This window comes from Gadus macrocephalus, chromosome 6, assembly GCF_031168955.1.
Source record: "Gadus macrocephalus chromosome 6, ASM3116895v1".
NCBI lineage: Eukaryota > Metazoa > Chordata > Actinopteri > Gadiformes > Gadidae > Gadus > Gadus macrocephalus.
In genome coordinates, this window is record NC_082387.1 from 15330092 (window position 1) to 15342099 (window position 12008).

A 12008-nucleotide genomic window follows, 5' to 3' on the forward strand; every position below is an offset into this window, starting at 1 on the left:
GCCTGTTACAGTGTAGTACCAGCCGCTCCCCACCCCCCCCGTCGGGATGTCGGGTGGGTCTACCTGAGGGGCGTGTATGAGGTTCATCTCCAGCAGGCGCGTCTGCAGGTGGCCCTCGGCGGGGCGGTTGTTCTTCAAGGAGTCCAGCAGGAAAGAGGTGCACTGCTGGATCAGACTGCCCTCCACGAACACGTCCACTATCTACCGAAGGGAGTGGGGAGAGGAGAGAGGGCCGCACAGAGCAGGGGAGGGAGACAGAGCACATTCCACGGGAGAAAGGTTAGGATTCTTGGGATGACGTTCTGCATACATCTATTACGAACCACGAGGAATAGGCCTACAAGGGGCTAAAACAGCCCTCTTTGGGTTGGGTGTTCAGAAGCACAGGCCTGCTGTGCAGATGGTTTTACTCTGCACTTTTGACAAGAGTTGCAAAAGGCACACAGCTGAAGCTTACGAGCATCAGGGACGGCTTCCTGGTGGAGATGGGACGAGGCTAGGGAGGATGGGGCTTAGGCAGGAGGGCCGGGGGTCAAAGAGTCACTGCATTCCTGGCATTGCTGCCACATCTGGCATAACACAGATGGAAGTCTCCCACACTGGCCAATTGTTAAGTGCGTGTGCGTGTGTGTACTGATATGCGGTTTAAGTGTAGGGGAGTAACCAAAAGGCAGAAGGGGTACCAATGAGCGTCTGAATGATTCAGTGTTTGGGCCGTAGACGCTGGAGTGTACCTGGTTGATGTTAGCCAGGGGCTCCTCATCCTGGACCAACATCTGGGCAAACTGCAGCCCTTGGTCTGGGCTAACCCGCATCACGTTCCTCAGCAGGAAGATCCAGTCCGGTGTGTAGCCCACCTGGCATAACAATATAGTATTGAGATGAATTAGAACTACATTTAGTCATGGTCATTTAGGATTAGTATAATAAATGTTAATCGTAAACGAACATTGATACCCAGACACTTGCACACAGATAACAAAAATCTGAGGCAAGTTTCATGATAAACATGTTAACTTGACATATGTGTGTGCTTATTGGATAAGTGATGGTAATTGTATTAGAATTAACATAGACACACACACATTACTCAAAATACACACACACTACTCAAACACAACCGCACAAACACTTCTCTGTTCTTAACTTGAAGCAAGAATTGTACCTTTTTAGCATACAGCACTATTTTCTGGAACTGTCCAGTCTCAGCGAAGCATTGGATGACTTTATTGGGGACGTTGGCTCTGAGGTACACACTGAGGGCCAGGGTGGGGTCTGAAGCCTTCACCAGGTCCCCAAGCTCCTCTGAACATTCAAGCTGAAATAGGACAACAGTCACTTCTCAAAATCTACCTTTTTATTTAGCCTCTAGAGATACGTGTTAGACACAGAATCAGATGCTGCTTGTGCCTTTGGATAGAACTTCAAAGTTAGCTTAGCAGTTCCATTACACATTAGGTACATTTGCGGTAAGGTTTCCTTCATCAATTGATCAATCAATCTTTTACAATAACAGTTCAGAATATCAGCAGATTCTAAACCACAGAGAAGCAGGTTTTCCCTGTGGGATTGATAAAAAACAGTTTCTCTTATCATGACCTAAACAGAGAAAGATTGCACTTAGTAAAGACTAGAAGCAAAGCTAAACTAGACTAGGGTTTGTTAAGAAATAGGAAACGCATGTGGAGACGACGTCAGACCTTATCCTCCTTGAGCCACTTCTCCAGCAGCTGCTTGCGTCCCTGCTGGAGCACGGGCCTGCACAGCTCCAGAGACTCAAACTTGTTGAGCTGGCCCTGGTCCAGGAGGATGCCAAAGTACTGGAGCAGGGGCGAGGCCTGGCCGGGCTGGGCCGGTACCCCCTGGAACTTCCTGATGGTCTCTGCGGTCCGCAGCACCCCCTGGGACAGGGATGACAGGGAGGCCGCGATGTCAGAGAAATTGGACGGGACACAAGGTCACTATTCGAAGGGCTATTTTGAATGAGCTAATATTTACATTGTGGTGATTAGAAGCTGTGCCACAGTTAGATTAATACAGGCAGGATTCAAAATGAACACCTCCCACCAGCCAATGATTGATAGATAAGACCATTTGCAGCAAAAAATAAATCAGGGACACAAACTAAACAATTCTTGGCAGGTAGATGTTCCGCTCTGGCAGGTAAAAACCATTCATCTTTGACTGCATACGTGTGTTGGTTTGTACCTTAGGGGCAGAGGCAGCGACTTTAGCAGACTCAGAGTAGCTTCCCTGTGCGAACAGAGTGTTGAACTTCCTGGCAAACAGCTCCTCGGCTCCGGCTAGGTTTGACCTCACAGCCATCCTCAAGCCCAGGTCTGGGTTTTGCAAAACGTTGGTCGCATAGTTGACTATATTCTCTTCTTCCACACACACAGACAACACCTACAAAAAAATAAAGTTAGGTCAATTGTTAAACAAACAAAAGATCTGTTTAAGACGGTTCTGACATTTCCTTTACGGTGGATTGCCGACTGATATAAACTAGCGACTAAACTATTCCTCACCTGCCCCTTCTTGTTGACCCCAATGATCCCGGAGGTGGGCTCATGGGGCGCGGTCACAAAGATGGTCTCGGCACTGATGCGGTTCATGTAGATGCAGACGCCGGACTCGAGGTCGTACAAGTGGATGTACCCGTACTTGGTGATCAGGTAGATCACCCCGTGCTTCGTACCGATCTGGGGGACCACGGAAGACAGTCATACGTGCGTCAGCGACGCGAGGGCTGTTTGAAGTGGTCGGGGAAGGCTTCATCTAGACAACGGTTTCTCCTCACCTGCATAGCTACGGGGAAGTCTGTCTGGGCCTCCGGTGGGAAGAAGACGTCCACCGCTTTCTTGGCAAACGGTTGGTTGCCTGTTGCCGGTTGACCCACCTCGATGATATGCAACTGGAACAGAGAAGAGACGGCCGGCGCTGCCGTGTCAGGTGAAACTAATCCCAAGTGGGGAAAATGGAAGTCTGCAGTAAAGTCCACATGGTCTTAATGTAAAATAACCTATAATAACATATCCAACTACATTTTGTTCTCCATGAATAGCACAGGTCGCCCAGTTCCGTGCATCAGCACAAAATAACACAGCTTTGCGAAATAGGACCTACGAGACACCAAGCTCTCAGTTTAAAAAACTGTTAAAACTGGAGCCTGCTTTGTGCGTGTGGTGAGAACCACCCAGACACCAGAGTTCTACACACGATTTTAAGGGATTTGCCACATTCCTGTACGTTCTCCAAACTCTCTTACCTTCCCGCCCGCCTGGGAGCGCACAGCAAAACAGAAGAGGGTGGAGGCGGTGGTGTTTCCCTCCACCTTGAACTCCCCGAACGCTGCGGCATGACCCTCAATGGGCTGAGACACCTTCCTGTCCACGGAGTACAGCTGCATGGCCCCCACCACACGGTTTTGCTGCACACGGGAGCAATATAGAATATTATGAGTATTATAAAACAAGAAAATTACGTGGAGACTCATGGGAGTGAGAGAAATGTGTATTGTTTGGTGCTTCAACAGGCACGTTCGTCCAGGACGACACACTGTGAATGCAGAAAGATTTTGTCATTTAGGGGTTGGAAGAGGTTCGGGGATCATTGATTCCTAAAGGCAAGCTGCAGATATAAGATTCATTCCTGCTATAAATTATCTGAGTCACTGGAGTATAAACCTTGTTCTCAGGCGTTCTGATCTCACCCCGGAACGCCTGGAATGGGGTGCTTCAGATGTGCACATATTGGCAAGAGAGAAGGCAGGATTTTGAGCATGCGTCAGAAGGAGAAGATACCCATTTCACACAAACTTTCCATATTCATTCCCCCCCGTCTTTGTTGCTTTTATTCTTTTTATTCTGTTTTTATACTCATGTTTGAATTCTTCTTGCACGCGCGTACATGTTCGCTCTCGCATCTGTGTGGGGTTGAGAGAGAGAGAGAGAGAGAGAGAGAGAGAGAGAGAGAGAGAGAGAGAGAGAGAGAGAGAGAGAGAGAGAGAGAGAGAGAGAGAGAGAGAGAGAGAGAGAGAGAGAGAGAGAGAGAGAGAGAGAGAGAGAGAGAGAGAGAGAGAGAGAGAGAGAGAGAGAGAGAGAGAGAGAGAGAGAGAGAGTGTGTGTGTGTGCGTGGCGTGCATACCTGTGCAGAGATTCCGATCAGCAGCAGCCACTTCTGTTGCTCGTCAGTTCTGTAGTTGATGATCTGACATCCGGCGAGGCTGGCGTGACGATCAAACACTTTGATGGGCTGCGAGTCCCCCTCCATGCTCCAGTGGTAGACAGTGGCCTCGGTCACCAAGGCGACGGTGTTCACGGAAATCCACTTCCAGAACATGACCTCCTCAGTCATGTTGTGGGCCTTCACCTTGCTCTTCATCTCGATGTTGAAGATCTGCAGGGTCTTGGCGGCTGAGGGAGTGAAGGTGAGGAGATGCAGAAGGGTGAAATACACGCGGCTGGAATGGATCTGGACGACGACGACCAACAGAGCCTGTGCATCGTCGTCCAAGAAGTGACATGTGGGACCCAGTCCCTTTCAACAGACCATGAAACCACAAGTGAAGCCTGGAAGAGGCTTTGAAGAGGGGTTTCGAAGGGTTTCATGGCTTCGGTGTCCTGTTTTCAGTGTGCCGTTTCTAAAGCCGATCAAACCACTGGTCACAGAGAGATGATACCGCTTCAAGTTTGTCATAATGTGACTTCTGCCTGTACATTTAATACTTCTGTTAAAACACCTATATAGTGTATTAACAGTGCATAACCCATTATGAAAACTTGAATTTAATACATTTCAAATGATGGTTTGTAAAACACTGATCTTTAGAAATTGTGCAGTGATCATTGCAAATATCTGGAGAGATCAAATAATTGTAATCAACTTTAAAGATTTTAAATAAAGTAAAATGAGAGAACAAGTTGTGTGACTAAGACTATAGTTACATTACCTAGAATCATGATCGCAGTCAATGAAAATATTTATTCAGGTACACAGATCTATAGGCTGACAAACCCCCATGATCACACACACACACACACACACAATGATGTGATGTATGGCGTACCTCAAACGCAGCTGCATGAAGAGATCTAGACATGGATATGAGTTAATCTGGCACACACGCTTTTCACACACATTCCCATCACACTCTTGTTCATTGTGTCCCATATTTCATGACAAATGCTTCACAGAAAAACATGAACCATGCCGACACATGTATAGTTCTCATAAAAGTATGGAGCGCCAGATTCTGAAATCGTGATATGGTACACATTAAGAAGATGTAGAGTGTTGGGTGCATGGTTTTAGTGCATGCGTTGGTTTCTCCATGGTGGTAAGTATAGGCGACAAGCTTTTATGAGAGATGACATGGCTACTGTGACATGGCACGTCGGAGTCAGGCGGTCGGACAACTCACCATCTGAGGGAAGAGAGACAGACAGCCAGGTAGAGAAAGATAGACGGACAGCCAGGGAGAAAAGGGAGATAGACGATGACCGGGGGGATTGGCCGTTATGAAAGGGGTTGGGGGGAGAGAAACAGCAAGAGAAGGCAATATATAGAAGAGGAGAGAGGGCGAGAGAGAGAGAGAGGGCGAGAGGGAGGGCGAGAGAGAGAGAGAGAGAGAGAGAGAGAGAGAGAGAGAGAGAGAGAGAGAGAGAGAGAGAGAGAGAGAGAGAGAGAGAGAGAGAGAGAGAGAGAGAGAGAGAGAGAGAGAGAGAGAGAGAGAGAGAGAGAGAGAGATAGATAGATAGATAGATAGATAGATAGATAGATAGATAGATAGATAGATAGATAGATAGATAGATAGATAGATAGATAGATAGATAGATAGATAGATAGATAGATAGATAGATAGATAGATAGATGGTGGGTGTTTGGGGGGGGGAGGTTGTAGAGAAGTATTGGCATTATGGCTTCATAATTGTGATCGGTTTGTGTGCTTTTGTATGTGTGGGTGTGCTTGAGGGGTTGGATTATGCAGAAGAAAATGTATTTACACTGCACAACAAATCTAATTCACTCAACCAATAGAATTGAGTGTGCGGTACATATTTATAGCAGCAGGAAAGCAAGAGGATTTCTGTTAATGTGTTTGCTGCTAACAACAACAAAAAAAAGAGACAATAATACAATAACGTACCAACTGCCGTTTCGGGCTGAAACCGGCCCTAGTTCCATTAAGCTCATGTCTGGAGAGCTAAGCTAACAAACCATCCCAAACACTCAAGCAGACAAGCCATTTGTTTCTAATGGGTGTTACAACATAGGACTTATTGGACGGTCTGAGGGGGGTAGCATCTGTCAGCTGGACTCTTGTCTACAGTGCTGATGCGGATACCTTTGAGGGCGATGACCTTGCTGGCTGGGTTCATGATGGCACTGTCAGCAGAGATGGGTCTCCTGATGGGGTTCGTCGGGTCGGACATGTCCACGATCACCACCTGGTTCTGATCACCCACTTTCTCCCTGATGCAGATGAACTTGTCAGACTCCATGGTCAGGTAGCTGAACCCGATGTTGGCCGGGTTCACCCCAAGGTTCTGCAGCTGGAAGAAGCCCAACCAAAAACTCATCAGACATCACAGCCTCAAGCAGTACTTGATCAGTGTATTAGGGGACTCCCCATTAGGACTGGGTGACCGATTCAAATTATTGTTCATCATGATCAGTGATTTTGTTTTCTCATTATGAAATTAGGAGCTGTAGACCTTTTGAAGTAAATGGGGGTGCATGGCTAGATATTGGATAAAAGCACCAATGTTAACTAAAAGTGTGTGTGTGTGTGTGTGTGTGTGTGTGTGTGTGTGTGTGTGTGTGTGTGTGTGTGTGTGTGTGTGTGTGTGTGTGTGTGTGTGTGTGTGTGTGTGTGTGTGTGTGTGTGTGTGTGTGAGCACGCATGTGTGTGTTTCACACACATGGTAGGATTTAAGATTGCTTCACATACAAACAGGAGAGGAAAAGATGAATGGGTAAAATAATGCCTAACTGCACGACTCTAAAGGGAACAAGAGTCTTACGTCATCGTCGTAAGAATACACAGCCCTTACTAAAAATAGCTTTAAAAAGGAAACTGTAGTAAAGTTGGTAATGCAGGCGCCTCGTGTTGCCATTATAACAGCAGTTTTGGTCAACTTTTCCAGAGATATTGTTGAATGGATGTTTCCCAGACAAGGGGGCTTCTTAGTGATTCCACCCAGGGTGCAACCGCGGGCACACAGGATATTAACTCAAAATAGTTTTTATACTCCCCAAATAGCTGGTGATAGTGTTGACTGCAGCATTTATGTACGCTGTCGGTGATGAGAGAACACTAGCCCTTCAACAATGCCCTGTTTACAGTATTGGTTGCGTTAGTATTACTTCTTTCAGCAACATCTGGAAGGATCTGCGTCCTAGGGTTGGTGGCCTGACAACCATACAGCTTGTAGTGTGCCAGCTGTATAAATAATCCGGGGTGAGAACAAGGTTTAGCTAACAGGTCTGAGACAACTGTCTGGAGATTCCCCCTGAGGGTTGTATGTATCCGAACTGAAAAAGTGACTGAGTATCAACGTCTGACAGAGTTATCATAGGACTTGTTTGTGTAATAATAGCATATTCACTGTCTGAACAAGAAGGAGCATCGGGACTTGAAGTCTTTATAAATATCCATGATATATCTTAAACAGAAAAAGACCTAACTGGCATGACGAAACAGCCATAAGTAAACAGTTGTTCCCTTGATCGAGCATTAAACACAAGATGTATTTGTTTGGTACACAATCAAGGGACTGACAGGGCTACACAGAGCGGGTAGCCTCGTTGAGATGGTCAGGCTGGGTATAGCAGCCTCTATTATGCAGGACTGAGGCAAGAGGAAAGGAATCTTCGCAGTGTTCACAAGGCCAGTACTATCTACTACTGGCCTGTTGGCCTGCAGTCCCGACCGCACGGTCCCGTTTCAATAATTTCAACTGCACTACGACAGACACAAAAAGAGCATGGTCAGGGCCAGGGTACGCTCTCTGGCTCAACGACTGTCCCCAACCCTGCATAAAGACTATGGCTGCCATAAAGGATTTCCATGTCACAGGAGCACTTGTTTGATGGTAGAGGATCAAAGGTTTGCATTTTCGTACGGATGTAGTTACGCTATGGGGAAAAATGTTGTATTGGAAAGATCAATGTGTGTGTGTGTGTGTGTGTGTGTGTGTGTGTGTGTGTGTGTGTGTGTGTGTGTGTGTGTGTGTGTGTGTGTGTGTGTGTGTGTACCTGCTATGGAGAAGTAATGGAGGAGGTTTGACTCAAAGAAACACAATGGCTTTACCGCACTTCCAGTAACTTACGCCTTGAGCAATATGCGAGTCACTGACTTACAGGAAAAACAGCACTCCTATTTACGTGCACACACACATTGGCATAGTTTCAGGAGCAGGGGGTAAATCCACCTTAATTTCAATATTTACAATATTGAGGTGGATCGCCTCTTTCAAATAAAACATGAAAGAGGCGCAAAACCTTTATTTTGAAAAAACGCTATACTTATAGATGCAACAATGGCTTGAAATGGCTTTTTTCAGCACTTTTAAACCATAACAAACAAGCACATCAACACAAACACTGGAAGTAAAATACATGAAAGCAATACAGAATGCCTGATATATTTTGAATTGTCATCTGGGGTCTGAATCAAAATTTCACACAATATTTATTCAACGCCCATACCAAAATATCCATTATTCTCACTTTTATCTCTGTGCTGAATCCCAGACTTTCTCCTGTGAACACTCTTCATCTCAACACATTCACACCTCAATACAGTCGCCCGAGGTCACGGTTAGGGTAGGAACACGATGCAGGACAGATTTCACATGGACTGCACTGATAGGAGTGTCTTACTGTTAACATCCCATGCAACTGACACATACGTCCGCCCAATGTGGCTCACTCATCCATGATGACCATGTCGTCCCCGTTGATTAACCTTAACCGGTCGCAGGCCCACATCCCGAAGGTGTCCAGCAGCTGCTGTGAAATTATGAAATCACTTCCTCTTGCTCCGTCTGTTTCCTGTGCTGATGAGATTTGCAAGACCTTGTTAGAAGAAGTGCTAGCCTCATCTATTCCTGACGTTTGTTCGTTAGTCACAGAGGCAGCGTTTCGTTGATGGACAGGCCCACCTCCCCCTTGATGGAGGCCTTTTTGATCGCCTCTATCTCAGGTTACTTTCAAGGGATTGACATGAACTTGATTTATTATTTTTAGAGAAACCCAACATTCCACTATCTGGAAAACCATCAGAAATGACTGACATTGTCCATAATATCTGACACGTTGGTTGAAGAAGTTTGTGACATGACGGATGGTTTAATATTACAAACTCAAACTCTAAATGATATAGACACGGTTTATCCAGGACTAGTTGAAGTGTAGAGACTTGAAGCAATTAATCATAAGAAGATGAAGAAACTAAGCATAATGTTGTTTACCGACTCTAAAGGTTAGTCATCTGGTGGCGTAACAAATTGGCTAGTTTCACTTCTCCAACAACTGGAACCATACATTTAAGAGTCTTCCACATTGTGTGCCCAGTGGGGGAATAATTATGGCCTACTCTAGGTAGGACATGATGGGGGTTACGGATCTCACACCAACTCTGAAAATACCTGGGACTGGGTTCAGGTTAACAGCACTAGAATCTAGTGAACCTTATGCTAACGCAACATTGAGTATGAGTCTTTTATCCATAATAATAATAATAATAATAATAATAATAATACATTTAATTTAGAGGCGCCTTTCAAGACACCCAAGGTCACCTTACAGAGCATATAGTCATCATTCAAAACTATGTAAAACAGACTAGGAATAAAAGGAAAACAGAGGTTAAACATGAAGAATAATAATAATTAATAACACTCAAAGACGCCTAAAGTGAAGGGGGGACCTCACTAACCACCACCAATATGTAGCACCCACTTGGGTGACTTACAGTTGAGCCTGAGAACTAGGTTTCTAACCGGGGATAGATAGTATGGGGGATAGACTGCAAAAAAATCGGAGCTGCAAATACCAGGCCAAGAGGGCAGTAAAAGCTAAACAACTTGAGGCCCAAAGTCCTGGGTTTGCAAATTCCAAGCATATTTGACCGGGCAGGAGAAACCTAGGGGGTGATGTCTGGTGCAAGGACGTGACTTCCCCATAGTAATGGAGTGAGAAGCAGTATGGCTCTTATCAATGTTATGTGTTTTGGAAGATATGTCATAGAAGTTAGTGAGTAGCCCCGAGAAGTTTGACACTAAACAAACTGGGAATTGTCAGGGATTACGAGGAACACTGTCTGGTGCAGTGGTGTTTCTGTTCGTCATATTAAAAGGGTGATGGTAGCCTGGTATTCTGTGGAGTCTTGGCTGGCACAGTCTGGGGATTGAGAATCTGTGGCCCAGGAAGTGGGACTGTTGGCAAGAGGAAGGGAGCGGGGGGGGAGGTGGGGTTGTGGCTCACAGCTCTTTCTACTGAAAGGCCATTTCACTGCCTGGTGTTACCATAACAACGGGCTATATAAAAGGGGAGGGGGAGCAAACCGGTGCAAACGCGTCACAAAGTTTGTATTTTGCGGCAGTAAGGCGCCATCAAGGAAACCCTAAACAAACTAGCCCCCCATGTTCCCTAGTCTTATTATCAAATACATCGTAGCACTGCAGCCTAACGCACTCCGTCTAGACGCTTTCACAGTGCGACCGTTAACATGATCATGTTTTACAACAGATACGTACCAGTATAGAAAAGGCTATGGCGTTGGCCCATTATTCCCAGCCGGCCTACATTTCACTGAATCATGCTTCTGGGGTGACACTGGCATTTAAACCCTACGCCGGCAGGACTACCGCATTGGGTTGCGTGTTGTAGTAAACGCTCTATTCCGCGGTCAGCTTGGGCAGCGGGCTTCATGACAGTGGCAAGAGTAGCCGCAGGGCAACATTTCAAGTGTCACTCAGTATCCACTACCAATCTTACCCCCCCCCCCCCCCGACCAGCTGAGTCCACTCGGCGACAACAACAAACTGTCAAAACAGCGCCGTTGTTGCGGGAATACACCCGCATATCTGACAGCGAGCGACGTGGTCCGACTGCACGCAATTGCGGCGTATTGGTGAGGTCCGCATAGAGCTGTGTACGAGCTGACTATTCAATTTGTACAAGTCATCATCTGCCGGTCAGGAGAAAACTAGGCCTGAAGCTATATCGAGCACCACCCTGCAGCCCCTTTCCATATCCCATTCAATCGCGACACGCCGTGTGAATGTCGGTAGATACACGGAGGTGGAACTGTGCAAAAAAATAAGCATTCAGTCATTCATTTGGTGATTTTTTCGTATCCTTACCTGCAGATGTTCCTGAAAACGTATCGGCAGTATTTGAGCCATTCTTGCGGCTTTCTGTCTGGAGAATCCGCAATGGAGGAAAGGGGAGGGGGACACTCAAATGAATGTATGTGGGCTTTCACTGTACGTGCCCTATACGTCCCAAAACTAAATTATGATGAGCAGGGAAAGTCTGGGAGGCTTGCGTTGATGTCACACGAATCCAATGACTGCTCCCATTCAGCAACCCCCTAGAACACTCCTCAGCCCAAAGCTCTGCACCTCCGCCAAGAAAACTAGTGCCCATAAATTACGATTTAACCATATGTGATCAAATAAGTCCATTTCGAGCGTTCGTACTACTGAAACAACGCTTCAAATGTTGGTTCTAGTTGATGCATAAGAATGTGGCAATATAGTTAATAATAAGCTTCCTCAAATGCAATGCAGTGGGAAATTAGGATGCCCTCTTTGTACCCCTCCGCCGCAGCCCCCCCACCCCCCTCTTGCTCCCAACTTTGAAATCAGGGCTCGTGACGGCCGCCCCACCTTTTTACGATGTGTGCAAGAGTCGGTGCGGTATGAAAACACAACACACCGGGCCCCCAGTGTGTTTATTTGATACATGTAGCCTATATGCCTATATTTTCTTTATAG

General features: G+C 46.2%; 1 protein-coding gene across 2 annotated transcripts in view; it reads right to left on the minus strand.

The window, feature by feature from the left end:
• cltcl1 (clathrin, heavy chain-like 1) overlaps window positions 1–11724 on the minus strand; it is a 28179-nt gene extending 16455 nt beyond the window's left edge. The window contains exons 1-11 of one of the 2 annotated variants that reach the window (XM_060054390.1): window positions 11373–11724; window positions 6347–6554; window positions 4147–4415; window positions 3269–3430; window positions 2801–2914; window positions 2529–2702; window positions 2209–2406; window positions 1701–1901; window positions 1166–1318; window positions 735–857; window positions 64–201 (exon numbers count right to left, since the gene is read on the minus strand). In XM_060054390.1, coding sequence (XP_059910373.1) covers window positions 64–201; window positions 735–857; window positions 1166–1318; window positions 1701–1901; window positions 2209–2406; window positions 2529–2702; window positions 2801–2914; window positions 3269–3430; window positions 4147–4415; window positions 6347–6554; window positions 11373–11414 — 1782 coding nt within the window. In that variant the 5' untranslated portion in view covers window positions 11415–11724. The remainder of the gene's footprint in view (window positions 1–63; window positions 202–734; window positions 858–1165; window positions 1319–1700; window positions 1902–2208; window positions 2407–2528; window positions 2703–2800; window positions 2915–3268; window positions 3431–4146; window positions 4416–6346; window positions 6555–11372) is intronic. The other variant, XM_060054391.1, reaches the window with a different exon arrangement.
• Between the last annotated feature and the right edge of the window lie 284 nt (window positions 11725–12008).